General features: G+C 49.0%; 1 protein-coding gene across 1 annotated transcript in view; it reads right to left on the reverse strand.

Annotated features, from left to right (window-relative positions):
* Positions 1 to 19,900, reverse strand: part of LOC142486200 (large neutral amino acids transporter small subunit 3-like) — a 131,350-nt gene that overhangs the window by 74,574 nt on the left and 36,876 nt on the right. The window contains exon 5 of the mRNA XM_075584842.1: positions 5,348 to 5,424. Within this exon, the coding sequence (XP_075440957.1) occupies positions 5,348 to 5,424 (77 nt within the window). The remainder of the gene's footprint in view (positions 1 to 5,347; positions 5,425 to 19,900) is intronic.

A 19,900-nucleotide genomic window follows, 5' to 3' on the forward strand; every position in this document is an offset into this window, starting at 1 on the left:
TAGACATTAGGAAAAAGAGTCCCTGCCTCAAAGAGCTTACAATCTAATCAACAATAAACTTGACACCCTCTACAATTCAATTTGTCGTTTTGTTCTCCAATGCAACTACAACACACATCACTGCGAAATGCTCAAAGTACTAGATTGGCCATCACCAGAGTCTAGGCGCAAAGTTCACCTTTCCTGTCTTGCCTTCAAATACTTTCTGGGCAAGCTACCCAGCTACCTGAACAAGCTCCTCACCCCTACCACATGCAGCACCTATCACCTGAGATCTGACTCCAAAAGGCTGTTCATGATCCCAAGGCTCAACAAAGTATCCGGCCGCTCCTCCTTCTCTTACCGTGCACCCCAAAACTGGAACAACCTACCAGAGACTCTCACATCCACCACCAGCTTAAGTTCTTTCAAATCTAAGGCTGTCTCACATTTTAATCTGGTCTGTAACTGTTACATACGCCTATAATATACATCTTCTTTAACTGTGCACGCAATGTCTCTGTATATAATGTATACTCTGTTCCTTTATGTAACTGTATTTGTAACCATGTATTATTTGTCATATTAACTCTGTGCCCAGGACATACTTGAAAACGAGAGGTAACTCTCACTGTATTATAAATAAATAATTTCAACACTGCTCCATTAGCAGATTTTACCCGTGTGCCCAGTCTCCGTCTTCGGGCTGCCAGGAGCCTGTACTGATTCAACCAACAGAAGCATGTTAGGCTCATACAGACCTTACTATATACAAGCACTGTAACCACAGTCAGGGAGATACTGACCGTCCAACACAGCTACACAGCACCCACGGCATGTTACACAGCACCCACGGCAGGTTACACAGCACCCACGGCATGTTACACAGTACCCACGGCAGGCTACACAGCACCCACGGCAGGCTACACAGCACCCACGGCAGGTTACACAGCACCCACGGCAGGTTACACAGCACACACGGCAGGTTACACAGTACCCACGGCAGGTTACACAGCACCCACGGCAGGTTACACAGTACCCACGGCAGGTTACACAGCACCCACGGCAGGTTACACAGCACCCACGGCAGGTTACACAGTACACACGGCAGGTTACACAGTACACACGGCAGGTTACACAGCACCCACGGCAGGTTACACAGCACCCACGGCAGGTTACACAGTACACACGGCAGGTTACACAGTACACACGGCAGGTTACACAGTACCCACGGCAGGTTACACAGCACACACGGCAGGTTACACAGCACCCACGGCAGGTTACACAGTACCCACGGCAGGTTACACAGTACCCACGGCAGGTTACACAGTACCCACGGCAGGTTACACAGTACCCACGGCAGGTTACACAGTACACACGGCAGGTTACACAGTACACACGGCAGGTTACACAGCACCCACGGCAGGTTACACAGTACCCACGGCAGGTTACACAGTACACACGGCATGTTACACAGTAGACACGGCATGTTACACAGTACTCAAGGCAGGTTACACAGTACCCACGGCAGGTTACACAGCACCCACGGCAGGTTACACAGCACCCACGGCAGGTTACACAGCACCCACGGCAGGTTACACAGCACCCACGGCAGGTTACACAGCACCAACGGCAGGTTACACAGTACACACGGCAGGTTACACAGTACCACGGCAGGTTACATAGTACCCACGGCAGGTTACACAGCACCCACGGCAGGTTACACAGCACCCACGGCAGGTTACACAGCACCCACGGCAGGTTACACAGAGTACCCACGGCAGGTTACACAGCACCCACGGCAGGTTACACAGTACACACGGCAGGTTACACAGTACACACGGCAGGTTACACAGCACCCACGGCAGGTTACACAGCACCCACAGCAGGTTACACAGCACCCACGGCAGGTTACACAGCACCCACGGCAGGTTACACAGCACCCACGGCAGGTTACACAGCACCCACGGCAGGTTACACAGCACCCACGGCAGGTTACACAACACCCACGGCAGGTTACACAGCACACACGGCAGGTTACACAGTACCCACGGCAGGTTACACAGTACCCACGGCAGGTTACACAGTACCCACGGCAGGTTACACAGTATACACGGCAGGTTACACAGCACCCACGGCAGGTTACACAGCACCCACGGCAGGTTACACAGCACCCACGGCAGGTTACACAGTACCCACGGCAGGTTACACAGCACCCACGGCAGGTTACAGAGTACCCACGGCAGGTTACACAGCACCCACGGCAGGTTACACAGTACACACGGCAGGTTACACAGTACACACGGCAGGTTACACAGCACCCACGGCAGGTTACACAGTACCCACGGCAGGTTACAGAGTACCCACGGCAGGTTACACAGCACCCACGGCAGGTTACACAGCACCCACGGCAGGTTACACAGCACCCACGGCAGGTTACACAGCACCCACGGCAGGTTACACAGCACCCACGGCAGGTTACACAGCACACACGGCAGGTTACACAGCACCCACGGCAGGTTACACAGTACCCACGGCAGGTTACACAGCACACACGGCAGGTTACACAGCACCCACGGCAGGTTACACAGCACCAACGGCAGGTTACACAGTACACACGGCAGGTTACACAGTACCCACGGCAGGTTACATAGTACCCACGGCAGGTTACACAGCACCCACGGCAGGTTACACAGCACACACGGCAGATTACACAGTACACACAGCAGGTTACACAGCACCCACGGCAAGTTACACAGCACCCACGGCAGGTTACACAGCACCCACGGCAGGTTACACAGCACCCACGGCAGATTACACAGTACACACGGCAGGTTACACAGTACCACGGCAGGTTACATAGTACCCACGGCAGGTTACACAGCACCCACGGCAGGTTACACAGCACCCACGGCAGATTACACAGTACACACAGCAGGTTACACAGCACCCACGGCAGGTTACACAGCACCCACGGCAGGTTACACAGCACCCACGGCAGGTTACACAGCACCCACGGCAGGTTACACAACACCCACGGCAGGTTACACAGCACACACGGCAAGTTACACAGCACCCACGGCAGGTTACACAGCACCCACGGCAGGTTTAACAGCACCCACGGCAGGTTACACAGCACCCACGGCAGGTTACACAGCACCCACGGCAGGTTACACAGTACACACGGCAGGTTACACAGTACACACGGCAGGTTACACAGCACCCACGGCAGGTTACACAGTACCCACGGCAGGTTACACAGTACCCACGGCAGGTTACACAGCACACACGGCAGGTTACACAGCACCCACGGCAGGTTACACAGCACCCACGGCAGGTTACACAGTACCCACGGCAGGTTACACAGCACCCACGGCAGGTTACACAGCACCCACGGCAGGTTACACAGCACCCACGGCAGGTTACACAGCACACACGGCAGGTTACAGAGCACCCACGGCAGGTTACACAGTACCCACGGCAGGTTACACAGTACCCACGTCAGGTTACACAGTACCCACGGCAGGTTACACAGTACCCACGGCAGGTTACACAGTACCCACGGCAGGTTACACAGCACACACGGCAGGTTACACAGTACACACGGCAGGTTACACAGCACCCACGGCAGGTTACACAGTACCCACGGCAGGTTACACAGCACCCACGGCAGGTTACACAGTACCCACGGCAGGTTACACAGCACCCACGGCAGGTTACCCAGCACACACGGCAAGTTACACAGCACCCACGGCAGGTTACACAGTACCCACGGCAGGTTACACAGCACCCACGGCAGGTTACACAGCACCCACGGCAGGTTACACAGCACCCACGGCAGGTTACACAGCACACACGGCAGGTTACAGAGCACCCACGGCAGGTTACACAGTACCCACGGCAGGTTACACAGTACCCACGTCAGGTTACACAGTACCCACGGCAGGTTACACAGTACCCACGGCAGGTTACACAGCACACACGGCAGGTTACACAGGACCCACGGCAGGTTACACAGCACCCACGGCAGGTTACACAGCACCCACGGCAGGTTACACAGCACACACGGCAGGTTACACAGTACCCACGGCAAGTTACACAGCACCCACGGCAGGTTACACAGTACCCACGGCAGGTTACACAGCACCCACGGCAGGTTACACAGCACCCACGGCAGGTTACACAGCACCCACGGCAGGTTACACAGCACACACGGCAGGTTACACAGTACCCACGGCAGGTTACACAGCACCCACGGCAGGTTACACAGCACCCACGGCAGGTTACACAGCACCCACGGCAGGTTACACAGCACCCACGGCAGGTTACACAGCACACACGGCAGGTTACACAGTACCCACGGCAAGTTACACAGCACCCACGGCAGGTTACACAGTACCCACGGCAGGTTACACAGCACCCACGGCAGGTTACACAGCACCCACGGCAGGTTACACAGCACCCACGGCAGGTTACACAGCACACACGGCAGGTTACAGAGCACCCACGGCAGGTTACACAGTACCCACGGCAGGTTACACAGTACCCACGTCAGGTTACACAGTACCCACGGCAGGTTACACAGTACACACGGCAGGTTACACAGTACCCACGGCAGGTTACACAGCACACACGGCAGGTTACACAGTACACACGGCAGGTTACACAGCACCCACGGCAGGTTACACAGTACCCACGGCAGGTTACACAGCACCCACGGCAGGTTACACAGTACCCACGGCAGGTTACACAGCACCCACGGCAGGTTACACAGCACCCACGGCAGGTTACACAGTACCCACGGCAGGTTACACAGCACCCACGGCAGGTTACACAGCACCCACGGCAGGTTACACAGCACCCACGGCAGGTTACACAGCACACACGGCAGGTTACAGAGCACCCACGGCAGGTTACACAGTACCCACGGCAGGTTACACAGTACCCACGTCAGGTTACACAGTACCCACGGCAGGTTACACAGTACCCACGGCAGGTTACACAGTACCCACGGCAGGTTACACAGGACCCACGGCAGGTTACACAGTACACACGGCAGGTTACACAGTACCCACGGCAGGTTACACAGCACACACGGCAGGTTACACAGTACACACGGCAGGTTACACAGCACCCACGGCAGGTTACACAGCACCCATGGCATGTTACACAGTACACACGGCAGGTTACACAGTACACACGGCAGGTTACACAGTACACACGGCAGGTTACACAGTACACACGGCAGGTTACACAGTACACACGGCAGGTTACACAGTACACACGGCATGGTACACAGTACACATGCAGGGTACACAGTACACACGGCAGGTTACATAGTACACACGGCTGGTTACATAGTACTCACAGTCAGAGATGTAAATGTCAGGCAGATCCCTCCAAAGCCATTTAGAGACAGGGCAACAAATATCAATGGTGCTAAAACTGCAAGAGCAAAGTGAGAACGAGAACATCATATATAGAGATCATCGTACTTACTATATAGAGAGAGAGCACACGAGAGCACACGAGAGAGAACGAGAGAGAGCACACGAGAGAGAGTGAATGAGAGAGAGAGAGCACCGTATTGAGAGAGGGAGAGCACCGTATAGAGAGCATTATATATAGATAGAGTGCTTCATGTAGAGAGAGAGCATCATGAAACATCAGATGGAGATCGTGAGAACATCAGAGAGAGTGAGAGAGCAGCAGACAAAGCGAGAAAAGGGACATCAGATGGAGAATGCGCAAGAGAGAGAGGATATCTGATAGAGATGCAGAGAGAGGATATCTGATAGAGATGCAGAGAGAGAAGATATCTGATAGAGATGCAGAGAGAGAGGATATCTGATAGAGATGCAGAGAGAGAGGATATCTGATAGAGATGCAGAGAGAGAGGATATCTGATAGAGATGCAGAGAGAGCGGATATCTGATAGAGATGCAGAGAGAGGATATCTGATAGAGATGCAGAGAGAAAGGATATCTAATAGAGATGCAGAGAGAGAGAGGATATCTGATAGAGATGCAGAGAGAGAGGATATCTGATAGAGATGCAGAGAGAGAGGATATCTGATAGAGATGCAGAGAGAGAGGATATCTGATAGAGATGCAGAGAGAGAGGATATCTGATAGAGATGCAGAGAGAGAGGATATCTGATAGAGATGCAGAGAGAGCGGATATCTGATAGAGATGCAGAGAGAGGATATCTGATAGAGATGCAGAGAGAAAGGATATCTAATAGAGATGCAGAGAGAGAGGATATCTGATAGAGATGCAGAGAGAGGATATCTGATAGAGATGCAGAGAGAGGATATCTGATAGAGATGCAGAGAGAGAGGATATCTGATAGAGATGCAGAGAGAGGATATCTGATAGAGATGCAGAGAGAGAGGATATCTGATAAAGATGCAGAGAGAGCGGATATCTGATAGAGATGCAGAGAGAGAGGATATCTGATAGAGATGCAGAGAGAGAGGATATCTGATAGAGATGCAGAGAGAGCGGATATCTGATAGAGATGCAGAGAGAGAGGATATCTGATAGAGATGCAGAGAGAGAGGATATCTGATAGAGATGCAGAGAGAGAGGATATCTGATAGAGATGTAGAGAGAGAGGATATCTGATAGAGATGCAGAGAGAGGATATCTGATAGAGATGCAGAGAGAGCGGATATCTGATAGAGATGCAGAGAGAGGATATCTGATAGAGATGCAGAGAGAGAGGATATCTGATAGAGATGCATAGAGAGAGGATATCTGATAGAGATGCAGAGAGAGGATATCTGATAGAGATGCAGAGAGAGGATATCTGATAGAGATGCAGAGAGAGCGGATATCTGATAGAGATGCAGAGAGAGGATATCTGATAGAGATGCAGAGAGCGGATATCTGATAGAGATGCAGAGAGAGAGGATATCTGATAGAGATGCAGAGAGAGAGGATATCTGATAGAGATGCAGAGAGAGAGGATATCTGATAGAGATGCAGAGAGAGAGGATATCTGATAGAGATGCAGAGAGAGGATATCTGATAGAGATGCAGAGAGAGCGGATATCTGATATGCGGAGAGAGGATATCTGATAGAGATGCAGAGAGAGCGGATATCTGATAGAGATGCAGAGAGAGAGGATATCTGATAGAGATTCAGAGAGAGAGGATATCTGATAGAGATGCAGAGAGAGAGGATATCTGATAGAGATGCAGAGAGAGAGGATATCTGATAGAGATGCAGAGAGAGGATATCTATTAGAGATGCAGAGAGAGCGGATATCTGATAGAGATGCAGAGAGAGCGGATATCTGATAGAGATGCAGAGAGAGCGGATATCTGATAGAGATGCAGAGAGAGGATATCTGATAGAGATGCAGAGAGAGAAGATATCTGATAGAGATGCAGATAGAGAGGATATCTGATAGAGATGCAGAGAGAGAGGATATCTGATAGAGATGCAGATAGAGAGGATATCTGATAGAGATGCAGAGAGAGAGGATATCTGATAGAGATGCAGAGAGAGAGGATATCTGATAGAGATGCAGAGAGAGAGGATATCTGATAGAGATGCAGAGAGAGAGGATATCTGATAGAGATGCAGAGAGAGAGGATATCTGATAGAGATGCAGAGAGAGCGGATATCTGATAGAGATGCAGAGAGAGAGGATATCTGATAGAGATGCAGAGAGAGAGGATATCTGATAGAGATGCAGAGAGAGAGGATATCTGATAGAGATGCAGAGAGAGAGGATATCTGATAGAGATGCAGAGAGAGAGGATATCTGATAGAGATGCAGAGAGCGGATATCTGATAGAGATGCAGAGAGAGAGGATATCTGATAGAGATGCAGAGAGAGCGGATATCTGATAGAGATGCAGAGAGAGGATATCTGATAGAGATGCACAGAGAGAGGATATCTGATAGAGATGCAGAGAGAGAGGATATCTGATAGAGATGCAGAGAGAGAGGATATCTGATAGAGATGCAGAGAGAGGATATCTGATAGAGATGCAGAGAGAGGATATCTGATAGAGATGCAGAGAGAGAGGATATCTGATAGAAATGCAGAGAGAGAGGATATCTGATAGAGATGCAGAGAGAGAGGATATCTGATAGAGATGCAGAGAGAGAGGATATCTGATAGAGATGCAGAGAGAGAGGATATCTGATAGAGATGCAGAGAGAGCGGATATCTGATAGAGATGCACAGAGAGAGGATATCTGATAGAGATGCAGAGAGAGAGGATATCTGATAGAGATACAGAGAGAGCGGATATCTGATAGAGATGCAGAGATAGAGGATATCTGATAGAGATGCAGAGAGAGAGGATATCTGATAGAGATGCAGAGAGAGCGGATATCTGATAGAGATGCAGAGAGAGCGGATATCTGATAGAGATGCAGAGAGAGGATATCTGATAGAGATGCAGAGAGAGCGGATATCTGATAGAGATGCAGAGAGAGCGGATATCTGATAGAGATGCAGAGAGAGGATATCTGATAGAGATGCAGAGAGAGCGGATATCTGATAGAGATGCAGAGAGAGGATATCTGATAGAGATGCAGAGAGAGCGGATATCTGATAGAGATGCAGAGAGAGAGGATATCTGATAGAGATGCAGAGAGAGCGGATATCTGATAGAGATGCAGAGAGAGAGGGTATCTGATAGAGATGCAGAGAGCGGATATCTGATAGAGATGCAGAGAGAGAGGATATCTGATAGAGATGCAGAGAGAGCGGATATCTGATAGAGATGCAGAGAGAGAGGATATCTGATAGAGATGCAGAGAGAGAGGATATCTGATAGAGATGCAGAGAGAGAGGATATCTGATAGAGATGCAGAGAGAGAGGATATCTGATAGAGATGCAGAGAGAGAGGATATCTGATAGAGATGCAGAGAGAGAGGATATCTGATAGAGATGCAGAGAGAGCGGATATCTGATAGAGATGCAGAGAGAGGATATCTGATAGAGATGCACAGAGAGAGGATATCTGATAGAGATGCAGAGAGAGAGGATATCTGATAGAGATGCAGAGAGAGAGGATATCTGATAGAGATGCAGAGAGAGGATATCTGATAGAGATGCAGAGAGAGAGGATATCTGATAGAGATGCAGAGAGAGAGGATATCTGATAGAAATGCAGAGAGAGAGGATATTTGATAGAGATGCAGAGAGAGAGGATATCTGATAGAGATGCAGAGAGAGAGGATATCTGATAGAGATGCAGAGAGAGAGGATATCTGATAGAGATGCAGAGAGAGCGGATATCTGATAGAGATGCACAGAGAGAGGATATCTGATAGAGATGCAGAGAGAGCGGATATCTGATAGAGATGCAGAGAGAGAGGATATCTGATAGAGATGCAGAGAGAGCGGATATCTGATAGAGATGCAAAGAGAGGATATCTGATAGAGATGCAGAGAGAGCGGATATCTGATAGAGATGCAGAGAGAGGATATCTGATAGAGATGCAGAGAGAGCGGATATCTGATAGAGATGCAGAGAGAGAGGATATCTGATAGAGATGCAGAGAGAGCGGATATCTGATAGAGATGCAGAGAGAGAGGGTATCTGATAGAGATGCAGAGAGCGGATATCTGATAGAGATGCAGAGAGAGAGGATATCTGATAGAGATGCAGAGAGAGGATATCTGATAGAGATGCAGAGAGAGAGGATATCTGATAGAGATGCAGAGAGAGAGGATATCTGATAGAGATGCAGAGAGAAAGGATATCTGATAGAGATGCAGAGAGAGAGGATATCTGATAGAGATGCAGAGAGAGTGGATATCTGATATAGATGCAGAGAGAGAGCAGATATCTGATAGAGATGCAGAGAGAGGATATCTGATAGAGATGCAGAGAGAGAGGATATCTGATAGAGATGCAGAGAGAGGATATCTGATAGAGATGCAGAGAGAGAGGATATCTGATAGAGATGCAGAGAGAGAGGATATCTGATAGAGATGCAGAGAGAGAGGATATCTGATAGAAATGCAGAGAGGGTGTCTTGGTAGCTTATGACATGATATAATGAACACCAAATATCTGGGTTGAACTGAACGAGGCTTAGATATAATAAAATATAATTTATTCCTTAAATAAGGTGAACACAGCAATATAGTACAATTAACAGACAAGAAGGTAACACTTACTTAGGGTTGGGGGATGGAGAAGTATCAGCTAGCAATTCTCCAGCAATCCAGTGACATTCAAGATGGTATCAGAAGAAGAACTAAAAACTGTAGGGTTGACACAGTTTATATACCTGTGTAACCCTATTCTTAACATTGAATACAGACTATTGGTGAACAATTATCTGTATCCAATCCCTAATGTGGAGACACAGATTATCCCATGCCCCCCAGCTAGTTAGCCCATGTGTATTGGGACTCTGAGGGTCTTATTTCTGTAGCCTCATATTTCAATCAGGGGCAACGACCAGTCTACCAAATGAAGTATCTGGCAGGATCTTCATTGTTTGTAGGTGTAGACATAACACTTACAAACCACTCCAGTGTAAGGGGGTCACCCCCGGTTCCCCTGATCTTCCTTTGCCCCCTGCCTTACCCTTGTGGCAGTGGGGGAAGGGGACGGCGACTTCACTCGGCGGGCACCGCCGTCTTGGTTGCGGCGCGAGGTTCGCGCAATGCGCAGAGGTTGGCCAGGGTAGCGGTGGCCATCGCCAGTGTGTCGGAGCTCTGGGAGGTTGCGCAGGTGCAGTTAAGCATAGCGGCGGCCATTACAGCGTCGCACATGCGCAGTAAAGATCGCGCACGCGGTCCCCATAGGAAAGAGCTGTGCCAAGGACTACAATTCCCAGCAGCCTCTGGGGACTGCACTTTCACCCTGGTCACAGGCAGCATTGAAGCCAATAGAGCTGGCAGATTCTCATGCTGCAGATTTGCAACAATGTTGTGTGCAGACAGACAGGTTTTTGTCAGTTGGATCCAGGAAGAGATTGGGGAAGGTAGTGTACACAGAGCAGGGCTCTGCTGTACTAGGCCAGGGAAACCCCAGGCCCAGGTAGGCTCCACTCCCCACTAGGTTAGTGGGTAAGTTCATAGGGAAGGCCCCCAGGTTAGGGACCCTGCCCTTAGGTGCGTGTGAGGTGCAGCCTTGTCAGTGTCACGGCTGTCAGTGCTGTGAGTGCTGACAAGAAGGCATAGTGTGTGTGCAGCCGTTTGCTGCAGGTACCAAGCATGTTGCAGTGCGTTGGTTGCAGTGCGTTGCTGCAGGTACAGTTAGTGCAGTAGGTTGCTGCAGGTTCTGGGAGTATTAGTTAGCAGTCAGGACCGGGAAGAGCTAGGGGAACGGATTAGGCCAGTAACGCCCCCTAGGCCCCAGATAGGTCTTCACTCCCAAGCTTGTGGTGCTACAGGGACAGGCCCTAGGTTAGGGACCCTGTCACAGTAGTACTAGTGTTAGATAGGGACACAGCGGACGCTGCGCTTCCTGATAAGAGACTTGGGCTCAAGTCTGTAGCCCCAGAGAAAGAGACAGAGACTATCTCCAGGGTGGGATCGCCCCTGGCGGACCCGTGCGAGGAAACACCGGATCAGATGGGATCACCAAGCGGCAGATCCTTTTTGAAGTTGCTTGCAGGCCCGAGTGCAGGAGCGCTCGGCAGGTATCTTCCTAAGTGCACCAACGTATCCTAACATATCACAACTACACATAGTGGCAGCGCTGACCATGGGACAAGGGGGTTGGGTTGTGGACACAGTGTGGGGATATACGGTGACTGTGGAGTTACTCCCTAGGGGGAATGTTATAAGTGTGTGTTATTGCCTGCATATATATAAAGTGGTTATATACATTCCTGTGTATGTGGTTATTGTATATGCGAGTCTGTTGATTAGTACTTGATCTGTTGATTAGTACTTAGGCTCAATCATCTGGCTGCCCTTCCTGACCCCGGTGACATTCAAGATGGTATCAGAAGAAGAACTAAAACCTGTATGGTTGACACAGTTTATATACCTGTGTAACCCTATTCTTAACATTGAATACAGACTATTGGTGAACAATTATCTGTATCCAATCCCTAACGTGGAGACACAGATTAACCCATGCCCCCCAGCTAGTTAGCCCATGTGTACTGGGACTCTGAGGGTCTTATTTCTGTAGCCCCATAATTCAATCAGGGGCAACGACCAGTCTACCAAATGAAGTACTGCTGCGGCCAAGTTTATTCGAGCATTTGCCCGTTCTTGGCCGCAGCAGTAGCCTGGCGCGCGCCCGAGGGTGACGGGCGAGCGCCGAAGCAGCGGAAGAGCGCCCTCTGATCGGGGCGCTCTCCCAACCGCTGCCGGGTCCGCCGGGTCCCCCGGAACCCCCTGCCGCCGTCCCCCACATCGCGGGACACCAGGGCTCCCTCGGGGAGCCCTGGACGCGCGTGCAGGGGGTGCAGGCTCCCGAAGACGCGTGACCGCGCGTCTATGATGCGCGGCACGCCGAGGGGCGGCCACTAGCAAGCCGGGAAATCTCCCGGCTTGCGGATCTGGCCGCACTGCAATTAAGTGTGTCGGCAGTGTATCTGATAGGATCTTCATTGTTTGTAGGTGTAGACATAACACTTACAAACCACTCCAGTTTGATGATTCTCCGCCCTCAGTTAACAATTAGAGTGGCAGAGTCTGTTGATTAGTACTTGATCTGTTGATTAGTACTTAGGCTCAATCATCCGGCTGCCCTTCCTGACCTATTTAGCATAGCAGATGGAGTCTGCATTTTTCAGAGCAGATCCAAAAATACTATACATATACTCTTTAATATCTACACATATTAATAAGTTCCATTCTGGTGGGCTCAGTGGGTCGACATTTGCCAGTTTTTAATGCCTACAGTGACTCCACATATTGGCCAAATATCAACTCTCTGCGACCTCCAGAACTGGAGATACAGAAATGCACTTTAAAACATTAAAATACAGGATTATAATGAAACATGGGAACAGGGGAACATACAGTTTCCTGACATGACAAGGTGTAAGCCACATTCCCGGACCGCAGTCCAGTTAACCCCTTGCCTCCCTGGTGAGGTCAGGGGGTAGCCATATGGGGTGCAACCCCTTTAATACCGGGCCAACCCCCCTCTCCCTCTACAGAGAGGATATCTGATAGAGATGCAGAGAGAGAGGATATCTGATAGAGATGCAGAGAGAGCGGATATCTGATAGAGATGCAGAGAGAGAGGATATCTGATAGAGATGCAGAGAGAGAGGATATCTGATAGAGATGCAGAGAGAGCGGATATCTGATAGAGATGCAGAGAGAGTGGATATCTGATAGAGATGCAGAGAGAGGATATCTGATAGAGATGCAGAGAGAGAGGATATCTGATAGAAATGCAGAGAGAGAGGATATCTGATAGAGATGCAGAGAGAGGATATCTGATAGAGATGCAGAGAGAGAGGATATCTGATAGAGATGCAGAGAGAGAGGATATCTGATAGAGATGCAGAGAGAGAGGATATCTGATAGAAATGCAGAGAGAGAGGATATCTGATAGAGATGCAGAGAGAGGATATCTGATAGAGATGCAGAGAGAGCGGATATCTGATAGAGATGCAGAGAGAGAGGGTATCTGATAGAGATGCAGAGAGCGGATATCTGATAGAGATGCAGAGAGAGAGGATATCTGATAGAGATGCAGAGAGAGCGGATATCTGATAGAGATGCAGAGAGAGAGGATATCTGATAGAGATGCAGAGAGAGAGGATATCTGATAGAGATGCAGAGAGAGAGGATATCTGATAGAGATGCAGAGAGAGAGGATATCTGATAGAGATGCAGAGAGAGAGGATATCTGATAGAGATGCAGAGAGAGCGGATATCTGATAGAGATGCAGAGAGAGGATATCTGATAGAGATGCACAGAGAGAGGATATCTGATAGAGATGCAGAGAGAGAGGATATCTGATAGAGATGCAGAGAGAGAGGATATCTGATAGAGATGCAGAGAGAGGATATCTGATAGAGATGCAGAGAGAGAGGATATCTGATAGAGATGCAGAGAGAGAGGATATCTGATAGAAATGCAGAGAGAGAGGATATCTGATAGAGATGCAGAGAGAGAGGATATCTGATAGAGATGCAGAGAGAGAGGATATCTGATAGAGATGCAGAGAGAGAGGATATCTGATAGAGATGCAGAGAGAGCGGATATCTGATAGAGATGCACAGAGAGAGGATATCTGATAGAGATGCAGAGAGAGCGGATATCTGATAGAGATGCAGAGAGAGAGGATATCTGATAGAGATGCAGAGAGAGCGGATATCTGATAGAGATGCAAAGAGAGGATATCTGATAGAGATGCAGAGAGAGCGGATATCTGATAGAGATGCAGAGAGAGGATATCTGATAGAGATGCAGAGAGAGCGGATATCTGATAGAGATGCAGAGAGAGAGGATATCTGATAGAGATGCAGAGAGAGCGGATATCTGATAGAGATGCAGAGAGAGAGGGTATCTGATAGAGATGCAGAGAGCGGATATCTGATAGAGATGCAGAGAGAGAGGATATCTGATAGAGATGCAGAGAGAGAGGATATCTGATAGAGATGCAGAGAGAGAGGATATCTGATAGAAATGCAGAGAGAGAGGATATCTGATAGAGATGCAGAGAGAGGATATCTGATAGAGATGCAGAGAGAGCGGATATCTGATAGAGATGCAGAGAGAGAGGGTATCTGATAGAGATGCAGAGAGCGGATATCTGATAGAGATGCAGAGAGAGAGGATATCTGATAGAGATGCAGAGAGAGCGGATATCTGATAGAGATGCAGAGAGAGAGGATATCTGATAGAGATGCAGAGAGAGAGGATATCTGATAGAGATGCAGAGAGAGAGGATATCTGATAGAGATGCAGAGAGAGAGGATATCTGATAGAGATGCAGAGAGAGAGGATATCTGATAGAGATGCAGAGAGAGCGGATATCTGATAGAGATGCAGAGAGAGGATATCTGATAGAGATGCACAGAGAGAGGATATCTGATAGAGATGCAGAGAGAGAGGATATCTGATAGAGATGCAGAGAGAGAGGATATCTGATAGAGATGCAGAGAGAGGATATCTGATAGAGATGCAGAGAGAGAGGATATCTGATAGAGATGCAGAGAGAGAGGATATCTGATAGAAATGCAGAGAGAGAGGATATCTGATAGAGATGCAGAGAGAGAGGATATCTGATAGAGATGCAGAGAGAGAGGATATCTGATAGAGATGCAGAGAGAGAGGATATCTGATAGAGATGCAGAGAGAGCGGATATCTGATAGAGATGCACAGAGAGAGGATATCTGATAGAGATGCAGAGAGAGCGGATATCTGATAGAGATGCAGAGAGAGAGGATATCTGATAGAGATGCAGAGAGAGCGGATATCTGATAGAGATGCAAAGAGAGGATATCTGATAGAGATGCAGAGAGAGCGGATATCTGATAGAGATGCAGAGAGAGGATATCTGATAGAGATGCAGAGAGAGCGGATATCTGATAGAGATGCAGAGAGAGAGGATATCTGATAGAGATGCAGAGAGAGCGGATATCTGATAGAGATGCAGAGAGAGAGGGTATCTGATAGAGATGCAGAGAGCGGATATCTGATAGAGATGCAGAGAGAGAGGATATCTGATAGAGATGCAGAGAGAGGATATCTGATAGAGATGCAGAGAGAGAGGATATCTGATAGAGATGCAGAGAGAGAGGATATCTGATAGAGATGCAGAGAGAAAGGATATCTGATAGAGATGCAGAGAGAGAGGATATCTGATAGAGATGCAGAGAGAGTGGATATCTGATATAGATGCAGAGAGAGAGCAGATATCTGATAGAGATGCAGAGAGAGGATATCTGATAGAGATGCAGAGAGAGAGGATATCTGATAGAGATGCAGAGAGAGGATATCTGATAGAGATGCAGAGAGAGAGGATATCTGATAGAGATGCAGAGAGAGAGGATATCTGATAGAGATGCAGAGAGAGAGGATATCTGATAGAAATGCAGAGAGGGTGTCTTGGTAGCTTATGACATGATATAATGAACACCAAATATCTGGGTTGAACTGAACGAGGCTTAGATATAATAAAATATAATTTATTCCTTAAATAAGGTGAACACAGCAATATAGTACAATTAACAGACAAGAAGGTAACACTTACTTAGGGTTGGGGGATGGAGAAGTATCAGCTAGCAATTCTCCAGCAATCCAGTGACATTCAAGATGGTATCAGAAGAAGAACTAAAAACTGTAGGGTTGACACAGTTTATATACCTGTGTAACCCTATTCTTAACATTGAATACAGACTATTGGTGAACAATTATCTGTATCCAATCCCTAATGTGGAGACACAGATTATCCCATGCCCCCCAGCTAGTTAGCCCATGTGTATTGGGACTCTGAGGGTCTTATTTCTGTAGCCTCATATTTCAATCAGGGGCAACGACCAGTCTACCAAATGAAGTATCTGGCAGGATCTTCATTGTTTGTAGGTGTAGACATAACACTTACAAACCACTCCAGTGTAAGGGGGTCACCCCCGGTTCCCCTGATCTTCCTTTGCCCCCTGCCTTACCCTTGTGGCAGTGGGGGAAGGGGACGGCGACTTCACTCGGCGGGCACCGCCGTCTTGGTTGCGGCGCGAGGTTCGCGCAATGCGCAGAGGTTGGCCAGGGTAGCGGTGGCCATCGCCAGTGTGTCGGAGCTCTGGGAGGTTGCGCAGGTGCAGTTAAGCATAGCGGCGGCCATTACAGCGTCGCACATGCGCAGTAAAGATCGCGCACGCGGTCCCCATAGGAAAGAGCTGTGCCAAGGACTACAATTCCCAGCAGCCTCTGGGGACTGCACTTTCACCCTGGTCACAGGCAGCATTGAAGCCAATAGAGCTGGCAGATTCTCATGCTGCAGATTTGCAACAATGTTGTGTGCAGACAGACAGGTTTTTGTCAGTTGGATCCAGGAAGAGATTGGGGAAGGTAGTGTACACAGAGCAGGGCTCTGCTGTACTAGGCCAGGGAAACCCCAGGCCCAGGTAGGCTCCACTCCCCACTAGGTTAGTGGGTAAGTTCATAGGGAAGGCCCCCAGGTTAGGGACCCTGCCCTTAGGTGCGTGTGAGGTGCAGCCTTGTCAGTGTCACGGCTGTCAGTGCTGTGAGTGCTGACAAGAAGGCATAGTGTGTGTGCAGCCGTTTGCTGCAGGTACCAAGCATGTTGCAGTGCGTTGGTTGCAGTGCGTTGCTGCAGGTACAGTTAGTGCAGTAGGTTGCTGCAGGTTCTGGGAGTATTAGTTAGCAGTCAGGACCGGGAAGAGCTAGGGGAACGGATTAGGCCAGTAACGCCCCCTAGGCCCCAGATAGGTCTTCACTCCCAAGCTTGTGGTGCTACAGGGACAGGCCCTAGGTTAGGGACCCTGTCACAGTAGTACTAGTGTTAGATAGGGACACAGCGGACGCTGCGCTTCCTGATAAGAGACTTGGGCTCAAGTCTGTAGCCCCAGAGAAAGAGACAGAGACTATCTCCAGGGTGGGATCGCCCCTGGCGGACCCGTGCGAGGAAACACCGGATCAGATGGGATCACCAAGCGGCAGATCCTTTTTGAAGTTGCTTGCAGGCCCGAGTGCAGGAGCGCTCGGCAGGTATCTTCCTAAGTGCACCAACGTATCCTAACATATCACAACTACACATAGTGGCAGCGCTGACCATGGGACAAGGGGGTTGGGTTGTGGACACAGTGTGGGGATATACGGTGACTGTGGAGTTACTCCCTAGGGGGAATGTTATAAGTGTGTGTTATTGCCTGCATATATATAAAGTGGTTATATACATTCCTGTGTATGTGGTTATTGTATATGCGAGTCTGTTGATTAGTACTTGATCTGTTGATTAGTACTTAGGCTCAATCATCTGGCTGCCCTTCCTGACCCCGGTGACATTCAAGATGGTATCAGAAGAAGAACTAAAACCTGTATGGTTGACACAGTTTATATACCTGTGTAACCCTATTCTTAACATTGAATACAGACTATTGGTGAACAATTATCTGTATCCAATCCCTAACGTGGAGACACAGATTAACCCATGCCCCCCAGCTAGTTAGCCCATGTGTACTGGGACTCTGAGGGTCTTATTTCTGTAGCCCCATAATTCAATCAGGGGCAACGACCAGTCTACCAAATGAAGTACTGCTGCGGCCAAGTTTATTCGAGCATTTGCCCGTTCTTGGCCGCAGCAGTAGCCTGGCGCGCGCCCGAGGGTGACGGGCGAGCGCCGAAGCAGCGGAAGAGCGCCCTCTGATCGGGGCGCTCTCCCAACCGCTGCCGGGTCCGCCGGGTCCCCCGGAACCCCCTGCCGCCGTCCCCCACATCGCGGGACACCAGGGCTCCCTCGGGGAGCCCTGGACGCGCGTGCAGGGGGTGCAGGCTCCCGAAGACGCGTGACCGCGCGTCTATGATGCGCGGCACGCCGAGGGGCGGCCACTAGCAAGCCGGGAAATCTCCCGGCTTGCGGATCTGGCCGCACTGCAATTAAGTGTGTCGGCAGTGTATCTGATAGGATCTTCATTGTTTGTAGGTGTAGACATAACACTTACAAACCACTCCAGTTTGATGATTCTCCGCCCTCAGTTAACAATTAGAGTGGCAGAGTCTGTTGATTAGTACTTGATCTGTTGATTAGTACTTAGGCTCAATCATCCGGCTGCCCTTCCTGACCTATTTAGCATAGCAGATGGAGTCTGCATTTTTCAGAGCAGATCCAAAAATACTATACATATACTCTTTAATATCTACACATATTAATAAGTTCCATTCTGGTGGGCTCAGTGGGTCGACATTTGCCAGTTTTTAATGCCTACAGTGACTCCACATATTGGCCAAATATCAACTCTCTGCGACCTCCAGAACTGGAGATACAGAAATGCACTTTAAAACATTAAAATACAGGATTATAATGAAACATGGGAACAGGGGAACATACAGTTTCCTGACATGACAAGGTGTAAGCCACATTCCCGGACCGCAGTCCAGTTAACCCCTTGCCTCCCTGGTGAGGTCAGGGGGTAGCCATATGGGGTGCAACCCCTTTAATACCGGGCCAACCCCCCTCTCCCTCTACAGAGAGGATATCTGATAGAGATGCAGAGAGAGAGGATATCTGATAGAGATGCAGAGAGAGCGGATATCTGATAGAGATGCAGAGAGAGAGGATATCTGATAGAGATGCAGAGAGAGAGGATATCTGATAGAGATGCAGAGAGAGCGGATATCTGATAGAGATGCAGAGAGAGTGGATATCTGATAGAGATGCAGAGAGAGGATATCTGATAGAGATGCAGAGAGAGAGGATATCTGATAGAAATGCAGAGAGAGAGGATATCTGATAGAGATGCAGAGAGAGGATATCTGATAGAGATGCAGAGAGAGAGGATATCTGATAGAGATGCAGAGAGAGAGGATATCTGATAGAGATGCAGAGAGAGAGGATATCTGATAGAAATGCAGAGAGAGAGGATATCTGATAGAGATGCAGAGAGAGGATATCTGATAGAGATGCAGAGAGAGAGGATATCTGATAGAGATGCAGAGAGAGAGGATATCTGATAGAGATGCAGAGAGAGCGGATATCTGATAGAGATGCAGAGAGAGCGGATATCTGATAGCGATGCAGAGAGAGAGGATATCTGATAGAGATGCAGAGAGAGGATATCTGATAGAGATGCAGAGAGAGCGGATATCTGATAGAGATGCAGAGAGAGAGGATATCTGATAGAGATGCACAGAGAGAGGATATCTGATAGAGATGCAGAGAGAGAGGATATCTGATAGAGATGCAGAGAGAGCGGATATCTGATAGAGATGCAGAGAGAGGATATCTGATAGAGATGCAGAGAGAGAGGATATCTGATAGAGATGCAGAGAGA

This window comes from Ascaphus truei, unplaced genomic scaffold (genome assembly GCF_040206685.1).
Source record: "Ascaphus truei isolate aAscTru1 unplaced genomic scaffold, aAscTru1.hap1 HAP1_SCAFFOLD_777, whole genome shotgun sequence".
In the NCBI taxonomy this organism is placed as follows: Eukaryota; Metazoa; Chordata; class Amphibia; order Anura; family Ascaphidae; genus Ascaphus; species Ascaphus truei.